Source organism: Coregonus lavaretus, assembly GCF_964263955.1.
Source record: "Coregonus lavaretus genome assembly, chromosome: 22".
In the NCBI taxonomy this organism is placed as follows: domain Eukaryota; kingdom Metazoa; phylum Chordata; class Actinopteri; order Salmoniformes; family Salmonidae; genus Coregonus; species Coregonus lavaretus.
In genome coordinates, this window is record NC_140009.1 from 244,538 (window position 1) to 269,442 (window position 24,905).

The window sequence follows — 24,905 nt, forward strand, 5'->3', positions numbered from 1 at the left end:
CCACTAAAATCACCACTGGTAGTACTTAAATGTACAGTACTGGCGTTCCTAGTTAATATTTTGGTCGAAAATACCAATCATTATAAATTCTAACCTTCCAAGTCATCCCCTCATCTGAAATCACAGAATCAGCAGTGAAATGCACAATAAGAAGACCAGGCAGTTCAATATTCAAATATGCACGTTTATTTGCTGACTATTCAGATTGATTCCTTCACCATGTCGGACCTCTTGTGCAGCCAAGGACCAGACAGGCATCCTATCCTGCGGGATGTTAAAAGCCTGTCTAGACAGTCACTGTGTAGTTGGGTGTCTAGATGGCGTGAATCTTCTTCCAGCGAGCCAGGGGGCCAGTCGAGGGGATGTACTTCACCCCACAGCCATCAGGAATAACACGCTTCTCAGCCATCATTTGATCAAAGTCCACCGCGTTGAACTTAGTGAAGCCGTACTTCTTGGACATGTGGATCTGGGAGAGGGAGAGGTGAGAGTGATCAGAGGTCCTCTACAGACAGTAATGTTTCCCAGTGTGTTAATGAATGTTAGCTTAGTGTAGTCCCCTGTAGCTCAGTTGGTAGAGCATGGCGCTTGCAACGCCAGGGTTGTGGGTTCGTTTCCCACGGGGGGGCCAGTATGAAAATGTATGCATTCACTCACTGTAAGTCGCTCTGGATAAGAGCGTCTGCTAAATGACTAAAATGTAGAAACACAACCTCTGGCCCTTAAGACGTTTAAACCACAGAGTCTGACATTGAATTAGCATAATAAAGCAATCCATAAAACTCTGTCAGTGTAAGTTAGATATCCGTTGGATGAGTCTCAATCCACCGCATCCGCCGACGTCACACTGCCACATCTGCTGTGAAAGGTGGCATTGCCAGAGCGGCGTGTCAGACCATAAGAAAACCTTGAAAATCCGTCTCCTCACAACAATCGAATGGTTTGGCTACAAACTATGACCTCTATGGAAAGGACACTCACCAACACGATGGTGTTCTCAGTTTTGCTCTAAAACCCCAACAAGCGTCTTGGGACTCCACAGAGGTCGGTGCAGCCGATCTGCCAACGCCTGTCTGTTGAGTGGACAGTTTGGGCTACACACTAATATGACCCCCCCTCTGTGGAAAGGTGAGACTCAGTTGTTTTGCACTAGGAAGCCCACAGGCCTCAACTCGCCTGAAGGTCCACCGGTATGGAAGTATAATATGGAGACTGTTTAATGCCAAAAATATGGGTTTAAATACATGTAAGAAAAAACAAATGTTTCCTGATCTTTCTTTCACACACACATATATTTTGTGGCGTACAGCAGGTCAGCCACCAGGGGGAGACTCATCGAGGCCTGGTAACAGATGGGAGTATACATCACGAGTCGGTGGCTCCATCTGCTGGACGTGCCAGGTCTCGCCGGGCTGGAGTATACATCAGGAGGCAGTGGCTCCATCTGCTGGACGGGCCAGGTCTCGCCGGGCTGGAGTATACATCAGGAGGCAGTGGCTCCATCTGCTGGACGTGCCAGGTCTCGCCGGGCTGGAGTATACATCAGGAGGCAGTGGCTCCATCTGCTGGACGGGCCAGGTCTCGCCGGGCTGGAGTATACATCAGGAGGCAGTGGCTCCATCTGCTGGACGGGCCAGGTCTCGCCGGGCTCCCCGGACAGGACTAACTGGGGCTGATTGGGAGCTGGGGGGTAATTAAGGGCGGATTGCTCAAGGCCCATAAAGCGGCCAGAAGGGCAGCAGATGAGAGGACTGGGGGAAGTAGTTGGAGACGGTATCCTGGAGAGGATCTCATGGAGGAGGACTGGGGGAAGTAGTTGGAGACGGTATCCTGGAGAGGATCTCATGGGGGAGGACTGGGGGAAGTAGTTGGAGACGGTATCGTGGAGAGGATCTCATGGGGTAGACCTAACCTTTTCTTTTGATTATTTTATTAATAAACACCCTTGAAACCGAGCTAATCACACTCTGTCCGTGTCTGATCTGTGTAAACGTCTTGAGCCAACACCCTGATCTGCCACACACACACAGACACACATACACACACACACACACATACACACACAGACACACACACACAGACACACACACACATACATACATATAGGACAGACACTTCACAACAAACTTGAGAATGTTTTGGAGGACTCTCTGTTATTCAATGTAGTGAATCTGTTATTCAATGTGTTTGTATGGGCTAATAGCAGTAAGGACTATCTGTTGTTCCATGTAGTGAATCTGTTATTCAATGTGTTTGTATGGGCTAATAGCAGTAAGGACTATCTGTTATTCAATGTGTTTGTATGGGCTAATAGCAGTAAGGACTATCTGTTATTCAATGTGTTTGTATGGGCTAATAGCAGTAAGGACTATCTGTTATTCAATGTGTTTGTATGGGCTAATAGCAGTAAGGACTATCTGTTGTTCCATGTAGTGAATCTGTTATTCAATGTGTTTGTATGGGCTAATAGCAGTAAGGACTATCTGTTGTTCCATGTAGTGAATCTGTTATTCAATGTGTTTGTATGGGCTAATAGCAGTAAGGACTATCTGTTATTCAATGTGTTTGTATGGGCTAATAGCAGTAAGGACTATCTGTTATTCAATGTGTTTGTATGGGCTAATAGCAGTAAGGACTATCTGTTATTCAATGTGTTTGTATGGGCTAATAGCAGTAAGGACTATCTGTTATTCAATGTGTTTGTATGGGCTAATAGCAGTAAGGCCTATCTGTTATTCAATGTGTTTGTATGGGCTAATAGCAGTAAGGACTATCTGTTATTCAATGTGTTTGTATGGGCTAATAGCAGTAAGGACTATCTGTTATTCAATGTGTTTGTATGGGCTAATAGCAGTAAGGACTATCTGTTATTCAATGTGTTTGTATGGGCTAATAGCAGTAAGGCCTATCTGTTATTCAATGTGTTTGTATGGGCTAATAGCAGTAAGGACTATCTGTTATTCAATGTGTTTGTATGGGCTAATAGCAGTAAGGACTATCTGTTATTCAATGTGTTTGTATGGGCTAATAGCAGTAAGGACTATCTGTTGTTCCATGTAGTGAATCTGTTATTCAATGTGTTTGTATGGGCTAATAGCAGTAAGGACTGTTGTTCCATGTAGTGAATCTGTTATTCAATGTGTTTGTATGGGCTAATAGCAGTAAGGACTATCTGTTGTTCCATGTAGTGAATCTGTTATTCAATGTGTTTGTATGGGCTAATAGCAGTAAGGACTATCTGTTGTTCCATGTAGTGAATCTGTTATTCAATGTGTTTATATGGGATAATAGCAGTAAGGACTATCTGTTGTTCCATGTAGTGAATCTGTTATTCAATGTGTTTGTATGGGCTAATAGCAGTAAGGACTATCTGTTGTTCCATGTAGTGAATCTGTTATTCAATGTGTTTATATGGGATAATAGCAGTAAGGACTATCTGTTGTTCCATGTAGTGAATCTGTTATTCAATGTGTTTGTATGGGCTAATAGCAGTAAGGACTATCTGTTATTCAATGTGTTTGTATGGGCTAATAGCAGTAAGGACTATCTGTTATTCAATGTGTTTGTATGGGCTAATAGCAGTAAGGACTATCTGTTATTCAATGTGTTTGTATGGGCTAATAGCAGTAAGGACTATCTGTTGTTCCATGTAGTGAATCTGTTATTCAATGTGTTTGTATGGGCTAATAGCAGTAAGGACTATCTGTTATTCAATGTGTTTGTATGGGCTAATAGCAGTAAGGACTATCTGTTATTCAATGTGTTTGTATGGGCTAATAGCAGTAAGGACTATCTGTTATTCAATGTGTTTGTATGGGCTAATAGCAGTAAGGACTATCTGTTATTCAATGTGTTTGTATGGGCTAATAGCAGTAAGGACTATCTGTTATTCAATGTGTTTGTATGGGCTAATAGCAGTAAGGACTATCTGTTATTCAATGTGTTTGTATGGGCTAATAGCAGTAAGGACTATCTGTTATTCAATGTGTTTGTATGGGCTAATAGCAGTAAGGACTATCTGTTATTCAATGTGTTTGTATGGGCTAATAGCAGTAAGGACTATCTGTTATTCAATGTGTTTGTATGGGCTAATAGCAGTAAGGACTATCTGTTATTCAATGTGTTTGTATGGGCTAATAGCAGTAAGGACTATCTGTTATTCAATGTGTTTGTATGGGCTAATAGCAGTAAGGACTATCTGTTATTCAATGTGTTTGTATGGGCTAATAGCAGTAAGGACTATCTGTTGTTCCATGTAGTGAATCTGTTATTCAATGTGTTTGTATGGGCTAATAGCAGTAAGGACTATCTGTTGTTCCATGTAGTGAATCTGTTATTCAATGTGTTTGTATGGGCTAATAGCAGTAAGGACTATCTGTTATTCAATGTGTTTGTATGGGCTAATAGCAGTAAGGACTATCTGTTATTCAATGTGTTTGTATGGGCTAATAGCAGTAAGGACTATCTGTTATTCAATGTGTTTGTATGGGCTAATAGCAGTAAGGACTATCTGTTATTCAATGTGTTTGTATGGGCTAATAGCAGTAAGGCCTATCTGTTATTCAATGTGTTTGTATGGGCTAATAGCAGTAAGGACTATCTGTTATTCAATGTGTTTGTATGGGCTAATAGCAGTAAGGACTATCTGTTATTCAATGTGTTTGTATGGGCTAATAGCAGTAAGGACTATCTGTTATTCAATGTGTTTGTATGGGCTAATAGCAGTAAGGCCTATCTGTTATTCAATGTGTTTGTATGGGCTAATAGCAGTAAGGACTATCTGTTATTCAATGTGTTTGTATGGGCTAATAGCAGTAAGGACTATCTGTTATTCAATGTGTTTGTATGGGCTAATAGCAGTAAGGACTATCTGTTGTTCCATGTAGTGAATCTGTTATTCAATGTGTTTGTATGGGCTAATAGCAGTAAGGACTGTTGTTCCATGTAGTGAATCTGTTATTCAATGTGTTTGTATGGGCTAATAGCAGTAAGGACTATCTGTTGTTCCATGTAGTGAATCTGTTATTCAATGTGTTTGTATGGGCTAATAGCAGTAAGGACTATCTGTTGTTCCATGTAGTGAATCTGTTATTCAATGTGTTTATATGGGATAATAGCAGTAAGGACTATCTGTTGTTCCATGTAGTGAATCTGTTATTCAATGTGTTTGTATGGGCTAATAGCAGTAAGGACTATCTGTTGTTCCATGTAGTGAATCTGTTATTCAATGTGTTTATATGGGATAATAGCAGTAAGGACTATCTGTTGTTCCATGTAGTGAATCTGTTATTCAATGTGTTTGTATGGGCTAATAGCAGTAAGGACTATCTGTTATTCAATGTGTTTGTATGGGCTAATAGCAGTAAGGACTATCTGTTATTCAATGTGTTTGTATGGGCTAATAGCAGTAAGGACTATCTGTTATTCAATGTGTTTGTATGGGCTAATAGCAGTAAGGACTATCTGTTGTTCCATGTAGTGAATCTGTTATTCAATGTGTTTGTATGGGCTAATAGCAGTAAGGACTATCTGTTATTCAATGTGTTTGTATGGGCTAATAGCAGTAAGGACTATCTGTTATTCAATGTGTTTGTATGGGCTAATAGCAGTAAGGACTATCTGTTATTCAATGTGTTTGTATGGGCTAATAGCAGTAAGGACTATCTGTTATTCAATGTGTTTGTATGGGCTAATAGCAGTAAGGACTATCTGTTATTCAATGTGTTTGTATGGGCTAATAGCAGTAAGGACTATCTGTTATTCAATGTGTTTGTATGGGCTAATAGCAGTAAGGACTATCTGTTATTCAATGTGTTTGTATGGGCTAATAGCAGTAAGGACTATCTGTTATTCAATGTGTTTGTATGGGCTAATAGCAGTAAGGACTATCTGTTATTCAATGTGTTTGTATGGGCTAATAGCAGTAAGGACTATCTGTTATTCAATGTGTTTGTATGGGCTAATAGCAGTAAGGACTATCTGTTATTCAATGTGTTTGTATGGGCTAATAGCAGTAAGGACTATCTGTTATTCAATGTGTTTGTATGGGCTAATAGCAGTAAGGCCTATCTGTTATTCAATGTGTTTGTATGGGCTAAAGCAGTAAGGACTATCTGTTGTTCCATGTAGTGAATCTGTTATTCAATGTGTTTGTATGGGCTAATAGCAGTAAGGACTATCTGTTTTTCCATGTAGTGAATCTGTTATTCAATGTGTTTGTATGGGCTAATAGCAGTAAGGACTATCTGTTATTCAATGTGTTTGTATGGGCTAATAGCAGTAAGGACTATCTGTTATTCAATGTGTTTGTATGGGCTAATAGCAGTAAGGACTATCTGTTATTCAATGTGTTTGTATGGGCTAATAGCAGTAAGGACTATCTGTTATTCAATGTGTTTGTATGGGCTAATAGCAGTAAGGCCTATCTGTTATTCAATGTGTTTGTATGGGCTAATAGCAGTAAGGACTATCTGTTATTCAATGTGTTTGTATGGGCTAATAGCAGTAAGGACTATCTGTTATTCAATGTGTTTGTATGGGCTAATAGCAGTAAGGCCTATCTGTTATTCAATGTGTTTGTATGGGCTAATAGCAGTAAGGCCTATCTGTTATTCAATGTGTTTGTATGGGCTAATAGCAGTAAGGACTATCTGTTATTCAATGTGTTTGTATGGGCTAATAGCAGTAAGGACTATCTGTTATTCAATGTGTTTGTATGGGCTAATAGCAGTAAGGACTATCTGTTGTTCCATGTAGTGAATCTGTTATTCAATGTGTTTGTATGGGCTAATAGCAGTAAGGACTGTTGTTCCATGTAGTGAATCTGTTATTCAATGTGTTTGTATGGGCTAATAGCAGTAAGGACTATCTGTTGTTCCATGTAGTGAATCTGTTATTCAATGTGTTTGTATGGGCTAATAGCAGTAAGGACTATCTGTTGTTCCATGTAGTGAATCTGTTATTCAATGTGTTTATATGGGATAATAGCAGTAAGGACTATCTGTTGTTCCATGTAGTGAATCTGTTATTCAATGTGTTTGTATGGGCTAATAGCAGTAAGGACTATCTGTTGTTCCATGTAGTGAATCTGTTATTCAATGTGTTTATATGGGATAATAGCAGTAAGGACTATCTGTTGTTCCATGTAGTGAATCTGTTATTCAATGTGTTTGTATGGGCTAATAGCAGTAAGGACTATCTGTTATTCAATGTGTTTGTATGGGCTAATAGCAGTAAGGACTATCTGTTATTCAATGTGTTTGTATGGGCTAATAGCAGTAAGGACTATCTGTTATTCAATGTGTTTGTATGGGCTAATAGCAGTAAGGACTATCTGTTGTTCCATGTAGTGAATCTGTTATTCAATGTGTTTGTATGGGCTAATAGCAGTAAGGACTATCTGTTGTTCCATGTAGTGAATCTGTTATTCAATGTGTTTGTATGGGCTAATAGCAGTAAGGACTATCTGTTATTCAATGTGTTTGTATGGGCTAATAGCAGTAAGGACTATCTGTTATTCAATGTGTTTGTATGGGCTAATAGCAGTAAGGACTATCTGTTATTCAATGTGTTTGTATGGGCTAATAGCAGTAAGGACTATCTGTTATTCAATGTGTTTGTATGGGCTAATAGCAGTAAGGACTATCTGTTATTCAATGTGTTTGTATGGGCTAATAGCAGTAAGGACTATCTGTTATTCAATGTGTTTGTATGGGCTAATAGCAGTAAGGACTATCTGTTATTCAATGTGTTTGTATGGGCTAATAGCAGTAAGGCCTATCTGTTATTCAATGTGTTTGTATGGGCTAATAGCAGTAAGGCCTATCTGTTATTCAATGTGTTTGTATGGGCTAATAGCAGTAAGGCCTATCTGTTATTCAATGTGTTTGTATGGGCTAATAGCAGTAAGGACTATCTGTTATTCAATGTGTTTGTATGGGCTAATAGCAGTAAGGACTATCTGTTATTCAATGTGTTTGTATGGGCTAATAGCAGTAAGGACTATCTGTTATTCAATGTGTTTGTATGGGCTAATAGCAGTAAGGCCTATCTGTTATTCAATGTGTTTGTATGGGCTAATAGCAGTAAGGACTATCTGTTGTTCCATGTAGTGAATCTGTTATTCAATGTGTTTGTATGGGCTAATAGCAGTAAGGACTGTTGTTCCATGTAGTGAATCTGTTATTCAATGTGTTTGTATGGGCTAATAGCAGTAAGGACTATCTGTTGTTCCATGTAGTGAATCTGTTATTCAATGTGTTTATATGGGATAATAGCAGTAAGGACTATCTGTTGTTCCATGTAGTGAATCTGTTATTCAATGTGTTTGTATGGGCTAATAGCAGTAAGGACTATCTGTTATTCAATGTGTTTGTATGGGCTAATAGCAGTAAGGACTATCTGTTATTCAATGTGTTTGTATGGGCTAATAGCAGTAAGGCCTATCTGTTATTCAATGTGTTTGTATGGGCTAATAGCAGTAAGGACTATCTGTTATTCAATGTGTTTGTATGGGCTAATAGCAGTAAGGACTATCTGTTATTCAATGTGTTTGTATGGGCTAATAGCAGTAAGGACTATCTGTTATTCAATGTGTTTGTATGGGCTAATAGCAGTAAGGCCTATCTGTTATTCAATGTGTTTGTATGGGCTAATAGCAGTAAGGACTATCTGTTATTCAATGTGTTTGTATGGGCTAATAGCAGTAAGGACTATCTGTTATTCAATGTGTTTGTATGGGCTAATAGCAGTAAGGACTATCTGTTGTTCCATGTAGTGAATCTGTTATTCAATGTGTTTGTATGGGCTAATAGCAGTAAGGACTGTTGTTCCATGTAGTGAATCTGTTATTCAATGTGTTTGTATGGGCTAATAGCAGTAAGGACTATCTGTTGTTCCATGTAGTGAATCTGTTATTCAATGTGTTTGTATGGGCTAATAGCAGTAAGGACTATCTGTTGTTCCATGTAGTGAATCTGTTATTCAATGTGTTTATATGGGATAATAGCAGTAAGGACTATCTGTTGTTCCATGTAGTGAATCTGTTATTCAATGTGTTTGTATGGGCTAATAGCAGTAAGGACTATCTGTTGTTCCATGTAGTGAATCTGTTATTCAATGTGTTTATATGGGATAATAGCAGTAAGGACTATCTGTTGTTCCATGTAGTGAATCTGTTATTCAATGTGTTTGTATGGGCTAATAGCAGTAAGGACTATCTGTTATTCAATGTGTTTGTATGGGCTAATAGCAGTAAGGACTATCTGTTATTCAATGTGTTTGTATGGGCTAATAGCAGTAAGGACTATCTGTTATTCAATGTGTTTGTATGGGCTAATAGCAGTAAGGACTATCTGTTGTTCCATGTAGTGAATCTGTTATTCAATGTGTTTGTATGGGCTAATAGCAGTAAGGACTATCTGTTATTCAATGTGTTTGTATGGGCTAATAGCAGTAAGGACTATCTGTTATTCAATGTGTTTGTATGGGCTAATAGCAGTAAGGACTATCTGTTATTCAATGTGTTTGTATGGGCTAATAGCAGTAAGGACTATCTGTTATTCAATGTGTTTGTATGGGCTAATAGCAGTAAGGACTATCTGTTATTCAATGTGTTTGTATGGGCTAATAGCAGTAAGGACTATCTGTTATTCAATGTGTTTGTATGGGCTAATAGCAGTAAGGACTATCTGTTATTCAATGTGTTTGTATGGGCTAATAGCAGTAAGGACTATCTGTTATTCAATGTGTTTGTATGGGCTAATAGCAGTAAGGACTATCTGTTATTCAATGTGTTTGTATGGGCTAATAGCAGTAAGGACTATCTGTTATTCAATGTGTTTGTATGGGCTAATAGCAGTAAGGACTATCTGTTATTCAATGTGTTTGTATGGGCTAATAGCAGTAAGGACTATCTGTTATTCAATGTGTTTGTATGGGCTAATAGCAGTAAGGCCTATCTGTTATTCAATGTGTTTGTATGGGCTAAAGCAGTAAGGACTATCTGTTGTTCCATGTAGTGAATCTGTTATTCAATGTGTTTGTATGGGCTAATAGCAGTAAGGACTATCTGTTTTTCCATGTAGTGAATCTGTTATTCAATGTGTTTGTATGGGCTAATAGCAGTAAGGACTATCTGTTATTCAATGTGTTTGTATGGGCTAATAGCAGTAAGGACTATCTGTTATTCAATGTGTTTGTATGGGCTAATAGCAGTAAGGACTATCTGTTATTCAATGTGTTTGTATGGGCTAATAGCAGTAAGGACTATCTGTTATTCAATGTGTTTGTATGGGCTAATAGCAGTAAGGCCTATCTGTTATTCAATGTGTTTGTATGGGCTAATAGCAGTAAGGACTATCTGTTATTCAATGTGTTTGTATGGGCTAATAGCAGTAAGGACTATCTGTTATTCAATGTGTTTGTATGGGCTAATAGCAGTAAGGCCTATCTGTTATTCAATGTGTTTGTATGGGCTAATAGCAGTAAGGCCTATCTGTTATTCAATGTGTTTGTATGGGCTAATAGCAGTAAGGACTATCTGTTATTCAATGTGTTTGTATGGGCTAATAGCAGTAAGGACTATCTGTTATTCAATGTGTTTGTATGGGCTAATAGCAGTAAGGACTATCTGTTGTTCCATGTAGTGAATCTGTTATTCAATGTGTTTGTATGGGCTAATAGCAGTAAGGACTGTTGTTCCATGTAGTGAATCTGTTATTCAATGTGTTTGTATGGGCTAATAGCAGTAAGGACTATCTGTTGTTCCATGTAGTGAATCTGTTATTCAATGTGTTTGTATGGGCTAATAGCAGTAAGGACTATCTGTTGTTCCATGTAGTGAATCTGTTATTCAATGTGTTTATATGGGATAATAGCAGTAAGGACTATCTGTTGTTCCATGTAGTGAATCTGTTATTCAATGTGTTTGTATGGGCTAATAGCAGTAAGGACTATCTGTTGTTCCATGTAGTGAATCTGTTATTCAATGTGTTTATATGGGATAATAGCAGTAAGGACTATCTGTTGTTCCATGTAGTGAATCTGTTATTCAATGTGTTTGTATGGGCTAATAGCAGTAAGGACTATCTGTTATTCAATGTGTTTGTATGGGCTAATAGCAGTAAGGACTATCTGTTATTCAATGTGTTTGTATGGGCTAATAGCAGTAAGGACTATCTGTTATTCAATGTGTTTGTATGGGCTAATAGCAGTAAGGACTATCTGTTGTTCCATGTAGTGAATCTGTTATTCAATGTGTTTGTATGGGCTAATAGCAGTAAGGACTATCTGTTGTTCCATGTAGTGAATCTGTTATTCAATGTGTTTGTATGGGCTAATAGCAGTAAGGACTATCTGTTATTCAATGTGTTTGTATGGGCTAATAGCAGTAAGGACTATCTGTTATTCAATGTGTTTGTATGGGCTAATAGCAGTAAGGACTATCTGTTATTCAATGTGTTTGTATGGGCTAATAGCAGTAAGGACTATCTGTTATTCAATGTGTTTGTATGGGCTAATAGCAGTAAGGACTATCTGTTATTCAATGTGTTTGTATGGGCTAATAGCAGTAAGGACTATCTGTTATTCAATGTGTTTGTATGGGCTAATAGCAGTAAGGACTATCTGTTATTCAATGTGTTTGTATGGGCTAATAGCAGTAAGGCCTATCTGTTATTCAATGTGTTTGTATGGGCTAATAGCAGTAAGGCCTATCTGTTATTCAATGTGTTTGTATGGGCTAATAGCAGTAAGGACTATCTGTTATTCAATGTGTTTGTATGGGCTAATAGCAGTAAGGACTATCTGTTATTCAATGTGTTTGTATGGGCTAATAGCAGTAAGGACTATCTGTTATTCAATGTGTTTGTATGGGCTAATAGCAGTAAGGACTATCTGTTGTTCCATGTAGTGAATCTGTTATTCAATGTGTTTGTATGGGCTAATAGCAGTAAGGACTGTTGTTCCATGTAGTGAATCTGTTATTCAATGTGTTTGTATGGGCTAATAGCAGTAAGGACTATCTGTTGTTCCATGTAGTGAATCTGTTATTCAATGTGTTTGTATGGGCTAATAGCAGTAAGGACTATCTGTTGTTCCATGTAGTGAATCTGTTATTCAATGTGTTTATATGGGATAATAGCAGTAAGGACTATCTGTTGTTCCATGTAGTGAATCTGTTATTCAATGTGTTTGTATGGGCTAATAGCAGTAAGGACTATCTGTTGTTCCATGTAGTGAATCTGTTATTCAATGTGTTTATATGGGATAATAGCAGTAAGGACTATCTGTTGTTCCATGTAGTGAATCTGTTATTCAATGTGTTTGTATGGGCTAATAGCAGTAAGGACTATCTGTTATTCAATGTGTTTGTATGGGCTAATAGCAGTAAGGACTATCTGTTATTCAATGTGTTTGTATGGGCTAATAGCAGTAAGGACTATCTGTTATTCAATGTGTTTGTATGGGCTAATAGCAGTAAGGACTATCTGTTATTCAATGTGTTTGTATGGGCTAATAGCAGTAAGGACTATCTGTTATTCAATGTGTTTGTATGGGCTAATAGCAGTAAGGACTATCTGTTATTCAATGTGTTTGTATGGGCTAATAGCAGTAAGGACTATCTGTTATTCAATGTGTTTGTATGGGCTAATAGCAGTAAGGACTATCTGTTATTCAATGTGTTTGTATGGGCTAATAGCAGTAAGGACTATCTGTTATTCAATGTGTTTGTATGGGCTAATAGCAGTAAGGACTATCTGTTATTCAATGTGTTTGTATGGGCTAATAGCAGTAAGGACTATCTGTTATTCAATGTGTTTGTATGGGCTAATAGCAGTAAGGCCTATCTGTTATTCAATGTGTTTGTATGGGCTAAAGCAGTAAGGACTATCTGTTGTTCCATGTAGTGAATCTGTTATTCAATGTGTTTGTATGGGCTAATAGCAGTAAGGACTATCTGTTTTTCCATGTAGTGAATCTGTTATTCAATGTGTTTGTATGGGCTAATAGCAGTAAGGACTATCTGTTATTCAATGTGTTTGTATGGGCTAATAGCAGTAAGGACTATCTGTTATTCAATGTGTTTGTATGGGCTAATAGCAGTAAGGACTATCTGTTATTCAATGTGTTTGTATGGGCTAATAGCAGTAAGGACTATCTGTTATTCAATGTGTTTGTATGGGCTAATAGCAGTAAGGCCTATCTGTTATTCAATGTGTTTGTATGGGCTAATAGCAGTAAGGACTATCTGTTATTCAATGTGTTTGTATGGGCTAATAGCAGTAAGGACTATCTGTTATTCAATGTGTTTGTATGGGCTAATAGCAGTAAGGACTATCTGTTATTCAATGTGTTTGTATGGGCTAATAGCAGTAAGGCCTATCTGTTATTCAATGTGTTTGTATGGGCTAATAGCAGTAAGGACTATCTGTTATTCAATGTGTTTGTATGGGCTAATAGCAGTAAGGACTATCTGTTATTCAATGTGTTTGTATGGGCTAATAGCAGTAAGGACTATCTGTTGTTCCATGTAGTGAATCTGTTATTCAATGTGTTTGTATGGGCTAATAGCAGTAAGGACTGTTGTTCCATGTAGTGAATCTGTTATTCAATGTGTTTGTATGGGCTAATAGCAGTAAGGACTATCTGTTGTTCCATGTAGTGAATCTGTTATTCAATGTGTTTGTATGGGCTAATAGCAGTAAGGACTATCTGTTGTTCCATGTAGTGAATCTGTTATTCAATGTGTTTATATGGGATAATAGCAGTAAGGACTATCTGTTGTTCCATGTAGTGAATCTGTTATTCAATGTGTTTGTATGGGCTAATAGCAGTAAGGACTATCTGTTGTTCCATGTAGTGAATCTGTTATTCAATGTGTTTATATGGGATAATAGCAGTAAGGACTATCTGTTGTTCCATGTAGTGAATCTGTTATTCAATGTGTTTGTATGGGCTAATAGCAGTAAGGACTATCTGTTATTCAATGTGTTTGTATGGGCTAATAGCAGTAAGGACTATCTGTTATTCAATGTGTTTGTATGGGCTAATAGCAGTAAGGACTATCTGTTATTCAATGTGTTTGTATGGGCTAATAGCAGTAAGGACTATCTGTTGTTCCATGTAGTGAATCTGTTATTCAATGTGTTTGTATGGGCTAATAGCAGTAAGGACTATCTGTTGTTCCATGTAGTGAATCTGTTATTCAATGTGTTTGTATGGGCTAATAGCAGTAAGGACTATCTGTTATTCAATGTGTTTGTATGGGCTAATAGCAGTAAGGACTATCTGTTATTCAATGTGTTTGTATGGGCTAATAGCAGTAAGGACTATCTGTTATTCAATGTGTTTGTATGGGCTAATAGCAGTAAGGACTATCTGTTATTCAATGTGTTTGTATGGGCTAATAGCAGTAAGGACTATCTGTTATTCAATGTGTTTGTATGGGCTAATAGCAGTAAGGACTATCTGTTATTCAATGTGTTTGTATGGGCTAATAGCAGTAAGGACTATCTGTTATTCAATGTGTTTGTATGGGCTAATAGCAGTAAGGACTATCTGTTATTCAATGTGTTTGTATGGGCTAATAGCAGTAAGGACTATCTGTTATTCAATGTGTTTGTATGGGCTAATAGCAGTAAGGCCTATCTGTTATTCAATGTGTTTGTATGGGCTAATAGCAGTAAGGCCTATCTGTTATTCAATGTGTTTGTATGGGCTAATAGCAGTAAGGCCTATCTGTTATTCAATGTGTTTGTATGGGCTAATAGCAGTAAGGACTATCTGTTATTCAATGTGTTTGTATGGGCTAATAGCAGTAAGGACTATCTGTTATTCAATGTGTTTGTATGGGCTAATAGCAGTAAGGACTATCTGTTATTCAATGTGTTTGTATGGGCTAATAGCAGTAAGGCCTATCTGTTATTCAATGTGTTTGTATGGGCTAATAGCAGTAAGGACTATCTGTTGTTCCATGTAGTGAATCTGTTATTCAATGTGTTTGTATGGGCTAATAGCAGTAAGGACTGTTGTTCCATGTAGTGAATCTGTTATTCAATGTGTTTGTATGGGCTAATAGCAGTAAGGACTATCTGTTGTTCCATGTAGTGAATCTGTTATTCAATGTGTTTATATGGGATAATAGCAGTAAGGACTATCTGTTGTTCCATGTAGTGAATCTGTTATTCAATGTGTTTGTATGGGCTAATAGCAGTAAGGACTATCTGTTATTCAATGTGTTTGTATGGGCTAATAGCAGTAAGGACTATCTGTTATTCAATGTGTTTGTATGGGCTAATAGCAGTAAGGCCTATCTGTTATTCAATGTGTTTGTATGGGCTAATAGCAGTAAGGACTATCTGTTATTCAATGTGTTTGTATGGGCTAATAGCAGTAAGGACTATCTGTTATTCAATGTGTTTGTATGGGCTAATAGCAGTAAGGACTATCTGTTATTCAATGTGTTTGTATGGGCTAATAGCAGTAAGGACTATCTGTTGTTCCATGTAGTGAATCTGTTATTCAATGTGTTTGTATGGGCTAATAGCAGTAAGGACTGTTGTTCCATGTAGTGAATCTGTTATTCAATGTGTTTGTATGGGCTAATAGCAGTAAGGACTATCTGTTGTTCCATGTAGTGAATCTGTTATTCAATGTGTTTGTATGGGCTAATAGCAGTAAGGACTATCTGTTGTTCCATGTAGTGAATCTGTTATTCAATGTGTTTATATGGGATAATAGCAGTAAGGACTATCTGTTGTTCCATGTAGTGAATCTGTTATTCAATGTGTTTGTATGGGCTAATAGCAGTAAGGACTATCTGTTGTTCCATGTAGTGAATCTGTTATTCAATGTGTTTATATGGGATAATAGCAGTAAGGACTATCTGTTGTTCCATGTAGTGAATCTGTTATTCAATGTGTTTGTATGGGCTAATAGCAGTAAGGACTATCTGTTATTCAATGTGTTTGTATGGGCTAATAGCAGTAAGGACTATCTGTTATTCAATGTGTTTGTATGGGCTAATAGCAGTAAGGACTATCTGTTGTTCCATGTAGTGAATCTGTTATTCAATGTGTTTGTATGGGCTAATAGCAGTAAGGACTATCTGTTATTCAATGTGTTTGTATGGGCTAATAGCAGTAAGGACTATCTGTTATTCAATGTGTTTGTATGGGCTAATAGCAGTAAGGACTATCTGTTATTCAATGTGTTTGTATGGGCTAATAGCAGTAAGGACTATCTGTTATTCAATGTGTTTGTATGGGCTAATAGCAGTAAGGACTATCTGTTATTCAATGTGTTTGTATGGGCTAATAGCAGTAAGGACTATATGTTATTCAATGTGTTTGTATGGGCTAATAGCAGTAAGGCCTATCTGTTATTCAATGTGTTTGTATGGGCTAATAGCAGTAAGGCCTATCTGTTATTCAATGTGTTTGTATGGGCTAATAGCAGTAAGGCCTATCTGTTATTCAATGTGTTTGTATGGGCTAATAGCAGTAAGGACTATCTGTTATTCAATGTGTTTGTATGGGCTAATAGCAGTAAGGACTATCTGTTATTCAATGTGTTTGTATGGGCTAATAGCAGTAAGGACTATCTGTTATTCAATGTGTTTGTATGGGCTAATAGCAGTAAGGCCTATCTGTTATTCAATGTGTTTGTATGGGCTAATAGCAGTAAGGACTATCTGTTGTTCCATGTAGTGAATCTGTTATTCAATGTGTTTGTATGGGCTAATAGCAGTAAGGACTGTTGTTCCATGTAGTGAATCTGTTATTCAATGTGTTTGTATGGGCTAATAGCAGTAAGGACTATCTGTTGTTCCATGTAGTGAATCTGTTATTCAATGTGTTTATATGGGATAATAGCAGTAAGGACTATCTGTTGTTCCATGTAGTGAATCTGTTATTCAATGTGTTTGTATGGGCTAATAGCAGTAAGGACTATCTGTTATTCAATGTGTTTGTATGGGCTAATAGCAGTAAGGACTATCTGTTATTCAATGTGTTTGTATGGGCTAATAGCAGTAAGGACTATCTGTTATTCAATGTGTTTGTATGGGCTAATAGCAGTAAGGACTATCTGTTATTCAATGTGTTTGTATGGGCTAATAGCAGTAAGGACTATCTGTTATTCAATGTGTTTGTATGGGCTAATAGCAGTAAGGACTATCTGTTATTCAATGTGTTTGTATGGGCTAATAGCAGTAAAGCCAAATTCAATTTCTCAAATCATTTTTTATAGATATTTTGATACTTCAAGGGGTCTTAACATTCTACATCAAAAAGCCAAATGACCCTTGGTATGACCTCATTGCATACAGCTTAGTAGAACCCCCCCCGGCTTAGACAGCAGAGGGTTAAAGGACAAGGTAGCTTATTTTTTTACTTACCAAATCTAGATTGTTTTATGTAAATACCTGAGGAAGTCCATTGTTGGTTGGGGTAAATTTCAAAAACCAAGTGAAATCACAAAAAGTGTCTCGACACTTCTTCAACATTTCATTTACATAAAAAAAATATTTGGTTAAATACCTTTACAATGATCACTACCACATTTGATCAGTTATCCACAGTGTGTGTGTTCACATAAGTGTCTGCATTTCAAGTGTGTGTGTGTCTGTGTGTGTGTGTGTGTGTCTGTGTGTGTTACCTTCTGGCGTCCGGGGAACTTGAACTTGGCTCTGCGGAGAGCCTCTATAATGTGCTCCTTGTTGCTGGCCTTGGTGCGGACAGACATGATCACCTGACCGATTCTAACACGGGCCACGGTGCCCAGAGGTTTGCCGAACGCACCACGCATCCCCGTCTGGAGCCTAGAGACACAGAACAAACCACGTTGAATTGGACGCACAGAGAGAACACATTTAATTATAGACAAAACACATGTAATGTTCTTGGACTTTAAATGGCACCCTACACTCGATGTCAGAGGTCACCAACCGGTCGATCACCAAGCTGTAGAACAGTCAACGATTAAGGCTCTTTGTTTTGGTCTTGCGCGGTTGACAGTAGGTTGACAGTAGGTTGACAGTAGGTTGATTCAGAAGCCCTGTGCGTTGGGTAGGCAAAGTGTTCCCATTTTGAACTATTTCATTTATCTGAAGGGAAAAACTCGACCTACCCAGTGGACCAGGAGAGCTGTGGCTAAATCAAACTGCCCTACTGAGCTGGCCAATCGGATAGCTCAAATCATTGGCCTACAGCGTCCACCAACCCACAGCACAGTCTGATACTAGCCTGGGTGAGATTTCATTACTTTTAAAACCATGACCACAGAGAGAGTCACAGAATACAGCAAAGAGGTGCTGTTTGAATTCCTACCACTCGCGCTGCAGCTGGAATCAATAGACCTGTTTTTATTATTAGCAGATAGTCCGGTCTATTTTCATGTTTAGGAATATTTCACTTTCTCTGGTCATTAGGAACATGAGGCAGACAATGTGACTCCAGTTTGGCCATTAGGTGAAAGACTGTCCCCTCTCTCTGGTCAGTCTCACCGGAGCAGAGACCGAGAGGCGAACCCTCTGCTTCCCCCCCCGGCGAACCCTCTGCTCCCCACCCTCTGCTGAGACTGACCATCAGACCCCCCCCCCAGGCGAACCCTCTGCTTCCCACCCTCTGCTGAGACTGACCATCAGACCCCCCCCCCAGGCGAACCCTCTGCTTCCCACCCTCTGCTGAGACTGACCATCAGACCCCCCCCCCAGGCGAACCCTCTGCTTCCCACCCTCTGCTGAGACTGACCATCAGACCCCCCCCCCAGGCGAACCCTCTGCTTCCCACCCTCTGCTGAGACTGACCATCAGACCCCCCCCCCAGGCGAACCCTCTGCTTCCCACCCTCTGCTGAGACTGACCATCAGACCCCCCCCCCCGGCGAACCCTCTGCTCTAAAAAATCCCCTGGTCTGACATATAGCAGCAGCACAAGTTGTAAAGGTTGTCTCAGCGGTCCCTTAAAGAAGCCAGCACCTCCCAGCTGGCCTCATACACAACCACAGAGTCACTGTCTGCAGCCACTGCACACCAGAACCACACTGCAGCGAGACTGGTCGGCTTAATAAGCTGCAGGTGTGTGTGTGTGTTAGGAGTTTGTAGAAGAGTGAGTGCAGTACCTATCAGCCCCAGCGCAGGACAACATCTTGTTGATACGGATGACATGGAAGGGGTGCAGGCGGACCCGGATGTGGAAGCCGTCCTTTCCACAAGTCTTCACCATGTATTTGTTGGCACAGATACGGGCTGCCTCCAGAGCTACAGGAGAGATGGGAGAGTTAACAGACAGGCTGCCTCCAGAGGAGAGAGTTAACAGACAGGCTGCCTCCAGAGGAGAGAGTTAACAGACAGGCTGCCTCCAGAGGAGAGATGGGAGAGTTAACAGACAGGCTGCCTCCAGAGGAGAGAGTTAACAGACAGGCTGCCTCCAGAGGAGAGAGTTAACAGACAGGCTGCCTCCAGAGGAGAGAGTTAACAGACAGGCTGCCTCCAGAGGAGAGAGTTAACAGACAGGCTGCCTCCAGAGGAGAGAGTTAACAGACAGGCTGCCTCCAGAGGAGAGAGTTAACAGACAGGCTGCCTCCAGAGGAGAGAGTTAACAGACAGGCTGCCTCCAGAGGAGAGAGTTAACAGACAGGCTGCCTCCAGAGGAGGGAGTTAACAGACAGGCTGCCTCCAGGGGAGAGAGTTAACAGACAGGCTGCCTCCAGAGGAGAGATGGGAGATATGGAAAGTACATCAATGCGACATGGTGATCTGACCTTGCATTTCAGAAGACAATGTGTGTGTAACATTGTGAGTGAGTGAGTGAGTATGTGCCTGGTCTGTGTGTGTGTGTGGGTCAGAGAAGGTGACTGTCTCCAGAGATACCCCAGCCCCCTCACCTTCGGAGGACAGCTGCTCGTACTCGTCAGAGACCATGTGACCACACAGAGGGAACTCATCCACCCTGGCCTTCTTCCTGCCCAGGTCAAAGATCCTGATCTTAGGATCTACAGAGAGGAGACAGGAGAGGTTAAATAGTTCATGATGTTCTGAATGTCTTTAAAAAAGGTGCACTATGCAGAAATCACTCCTCCATTTCCTGGTTCTAAGAGGTTACCTAATTTCATTTTGTGACAAAACAAGCTGTTTCCTAAACTCTGTCCTGGGCCCCCCAGTTTTACTTTTGGTTTTGTGCACCAGCTGAAAATACAATATTTGTAGGTATGGAAAATGTATTTCACAGTGGTTCAGATGGTACAATGATTCTTTGCACCAGGGTTTCCTAAACTCTGTCCTGGGGCCCCCCTGGGGGTAACGTTTTGGTTTTTGCCCTAGCGCTAACAGTCAAGATGAGTTGGTTATTTGAATCAGCTGTGTTAGCGCTAGGGCAAAAACCAAAATGTTGCCCCCAGGGGGGCCCAAGGAGAGAGTTTAGGAAACCCTGGGGCAAAGAATCATTGTACCATCTGAACCACTGATATTTTCCATTACCAAAGAGTATTTTCAGCTGGTGTACAAAACCAAAATTAAGACTCAAAAATGAAAAACTTAAGGCATAGAAATAGATTTACTGCTTCTTCGTCCAACGACTGACTGAACAAAAACGCAACAATCAACGGTTTTACTGAGTTACAGTTCATACGGAAATCAGTCAATATAAATAAATGAATTAGGTCCTAATCTATGGCTTTCATGACTGTGCATCGGTTGGTCACAGATACCTTTTTTTTTTTTTTTTAAGTAGGGGTGTTGATCAGAAAACCAGTCAGTATCTGGTGTGACTACCATTTTTCTCATGCAGCGCGACACATCTCCTTCGCATAGAGTTGATCAGGCTGTTGATTTTGGCCTGTGGAATGTTGTCCCACTCCTCTTCAATGGCTGTGCGAAGTTGCTGGATATTGGCGGGACCTGAACACGCTGTCGTCCACGTCGATCCAGAGCATCCCAAACATGCTCAATGAGTGACATGTCTGATGAGAATGCAGGCCATGGAAGAACTGGGACATTTTCAGCTTCCAGGAATTGTGTACAGATCCTTGCAACATGGGGCCGTGCATTATCATACTGAAACATGAGGTGATGGCGGCGGATGAATGGCACGACAATGGGCCTCAGGATCTCGTCACGGTATCTCTGTGCATTCATATTGCCATGGATAAAATGCAATTGTGTTCGTTGTCCGTAGCTTATGCCTGCCCGTACCATAACCCCACTGCCACCATGGGGCACTCTGTTCACAACGTTGACATCAGCAAACCGCTCTCCCACACGACGACACACGCAGTCTGCCCGGTACAGTTGAAACCGGGATTCATCCATGAAGAGCACACTTCCCCAGTGTGTCAGTGGCCATCGAAGGTGGGCATTTGCCCTCTGAAGTGCAGTCAGGTCAAGACCCTGGTGAGGACGACGAGCGCGCAGATGAGCTGAGATGGTTTCTGACAGTTTGTGCAGAAGTTCTTTGGTTGTGCAAACCCAGTTTCATCAGCTGTCTGGGTGGCTGGTCTCAGACGATCACGCAGGTGAAGAAGCCGGATGTGGAGGTCCTGGGCTGGCGTGGTTACACGTGGTCTGCGGTTGTGAGGCCGGTTGGACGTACTGACAAATTCACTAAAACGACGTAAAGAAATGAACATTCAATGCTCTGCCAACAGCTCTGGTGGACACTCCTGTGGTCAGCATGCCAATTGCACACTCCCTCAAAACTTGAGACATCTGTGGCATTGTGTTGTGACAAAACTGCACATTTTAGAGGGGCATTTTATTGTCCACAGCACAAGGTGCAACTGTGTAATGATCATGCTGTTTAATCTGCTTCTTGATATGCTACACCTGTCAGGTGGATGGATTATCTTGGCAAAGGGAGAAATGCTCACTAACAGGGATGTAAACAAATTTGTGCACAAAATGGAGAGAAATAAGCTTTTTGAGCATATGGAAAGTTGCTGGGATCTGTTATTTCAGCTCATGAAACATGGGATCAACACTTTACATGTAGCGTTTACATTTCTGTTCAGTATATAACTCATATTTCTGTGAATTTGGTCAGGTCGCTCAAAAGGTCACATTCCAGCTGTAAGCGACCAAATAGACATAGCAAACAGTCAACTAGCTACACCCTCAGTAGTTGGCAGAATTAAAACATTGTAACGTTTTGTCTCAGCGGTCCCTTAAAGGGGCCAGCACCTCCCAGCTGGCCTCATACACAACCACAGAGTCACTGTCTGCAGCCACTGCACACCAGAACCACACTGCAGCGAGACTGGTCGGCTTAATAAGCTGCAGTTAAGAACACATGTTCTTGTTTAGTATTTATTAGAATCCCCATAGGCTGCCACCAATTCAACAGCTACTCTTCCTGGGGTCCAGACAGGAATAAACAATTTCATAAAAGGCAACAGCCTACATCATTAATAAAAAAACATTGTAATGTTGTATTATACATTTGTAATGGGTGTGTTACTAGAGTGTGTCTCTTCACAGTCCATGTTGTCCTGAGTATAAATTTGATTATTTATTTATTTTTTTAAGTCTGATTTTACGGCTTGCTTGAGTTACTTGATGTGGAATAGAGTTCCATGTAGTCATGGCTCTATGTAGTACTGAGTTTCATGGCCTCGGTTCTAAACTGTAAAGAGACCCCTGGTGGCATGTCTTGTGGGGTATGTATGGGTGTCTGAGCTGTGTGTTAGCTGTTTGAACAGACAGTTCGGTGCCTTCAACACCTCTCACCAAGACAAGTAGTGATGCAGTCAATTTAGCATGCAACTGACATTAGCCTTCAGTGTCCATTTAGGGGCCTGAGGTGCTGCTCTGTTCTGGGCCAACTAATTTTCTTGTTTGAGTGGGAATAACCTCAAGGTAAAGGAGAGAGAACTTACCAGGCACACCGCGACAGAAGCGGGACTTGGGGTAGGGCTTGTTCTTGCAGTAGCGATAGCTAAGGGAGAGACAGATGGTTTAATCAAACAATTGTCAGCTGACTACCTACAGTAGCTGCTCGTAGCTAACTGACTACCTACAGTAGCTGCTCGTAGCTAACTGACTACCTACAGTAGCTGCTCGTAGCTAACTGACTACCTACAGTAGCTTCTCGTAGCTAACTGACTACCTACAGTAGCGGCTCGTAGCTAACTGACTACCTACAGTAGCGGCTCGTAGCTAACTGACTACCTACAGTAGCGGCTCGTAGCTAACTGACTACCTACAGTAGCGGCTCGTAGCTAACTGACTACCTACAGTAGCTGCTCGTAGCTAACTGACTACCTACAGTAGCGGCTCGTAGCTAACTGACTACCTACAGTAGCGGCTCGTAGCTAACTGACTACCTACAGTAGCTTCTCGTAGCTAACTGACTACCTACAGTAGCGGCTCGTAGCTAACTGACTACCTACAGTAGCACTACTATAGGCTACTGGCTCAGTCACAATTTGGTTGGTCAAGTGGTTGTGTCAGCTACTTTTACATTCAACACAGGGAAATGCCAACAATGTAGGAGTGATCAGAAGTTCTCCAGAGAACGCCATGTTTATTAGCGTGTAAAGGAAATCTAACCAGTCAGCATGTTGCCTCAGCGGTCCCTTAAAGGGGCCAGCACCTTCCAGCTGGCCTCAAACAACCAGAGTCTGCAGTACTAGGATTGGGCGATGTCAACCTCTGTCCAATCGTGATTAAGTACCCATAAAACATTGATATACAATGGCCAACCCCCAAAAAGGTCAAACGCAAAAAACACAGCTAAAAAAGGACTGCTGGCGTAAACATGCTACAGGAGGGATGAGATTAACCATGACAAAATATATTTCAGCCACACAAAAAAAAAATCTGTACAAAAATAGCCTATTCCTCTCTGTGGCACGAAGGAGATGTCGACGTGCAAGACTGCCTCACTGGTTGTGAGTCACGTGATTTGTTGTAAATCATGAAGGGCCCAGCTGCAGAGCACAACTCTGCCGTCCCCATGAAGGGCCCAGCTGCGGAGCACAACTCTGCCGTCCCCATGAAGGGCCCAGCTGCGGAGCACAACTCTGCCGTCCCCATGAAGGGCACAACTCTGCCGTCCCCATGAAGGGCCCAGCTGCAGAGCACAACTCTGCCGTCCCCAGAACAGAATCATTATTTAATGATCTGCCTAATCTTCCTCTTACAACACCTCTATACGTTGCCGGTAGGTTCCATATACACTGCCAATAATAAGCTATGGAAATAGGCCTACTCTACACTTCGTTTCCTTCATAAGCTTTGCTCAGCTCTAAGTTCCCGTTTGACTTCATTTGATTTTTCCATCTTGAAGTGGTCTGACAATTTCACTTGTTGTTGCCTGTAATAGTCGTAATAAAAAAAAAAAGTTGTGATAAAGAAATCACCTATAAGACTCACAATTGTTCCTATTTGAAAGCTGAAGCTTCAGGACATTAAACACTATTAGCCTATTTGGGAATAATTATGCCATTTAGCAGACGTTTTTATACAAAGTGACAGTCATGCGTGCATACATTTTACATATGGGTGGTCCCGGGAATGGAACCCACTACCCTGGCATTACAAGCAACGCATTTCAAGCACCATGCTCTACCAAATGAGCTACAAAGAAAACTCCATAATATTAACTTGCCTTAAAATAGTATTTTACAACTTGATGTTAGATGGTTCCTCACCCTGAAAGTAGTTAACAAATCAATGGAAGTGATGTGAGCATGTTTAAAAAGCCCAAATCACCTGAAATCAACTCCATATTTGGTTTGATGTTACTTAGGTGATTTTGACATTTAAAAAACATGCTCACATGCCCCCATCACTTCCATTGATTGTTAACTTGCGGTGGCTAAAGTTAGCTGAAGTTTCTAGTGGCTGTTTAAAGAAAACCGAACCATGGATTAGTTTCTCCTGGTCCATAGACTACTTTCAGGGTGAGG

At 40.4% G+C, this 24,905-nt stretch overlaps 1 protein-coding gene across 1 annotated transcript in view; it reads right to left on the reverse strand.

Moving 5' to 3' along the window:
- Positions 1-217: 217 nt before the first annotated feature.
- Positions 218-24,905, reverse strand: part of LOC311149321 (large ribosomal subunit protein uL16) — a 29,837-nt gene continuing 5,149 nt past the window's right edge. The window contains exons 2-6 of the mRNA XM_084186467.1: positions 22,872-22,930; positions 19,887-19,994; positions 19,122-19,260; positions 17,659-17,821; positions 218-469 (exon numbers count right to left, since the gene is read on the reverse strand). Of these exons, the coding sequence (XP_084042593.1) occupies positions 314-469; positions 17,659-17,821; positions 19,122-19,260; positions 19,887-19,994; positions 22,872-22,930 (625 nt within the window). The 3' untranslated portion in view covers positions 218-313. The remainder of the gene's footprint in view (positions 470-17,658; positions 17,822-19,121; positions 19,261-19,886; positions 19,995-22,871; positions 22,931-24,905) is intronic.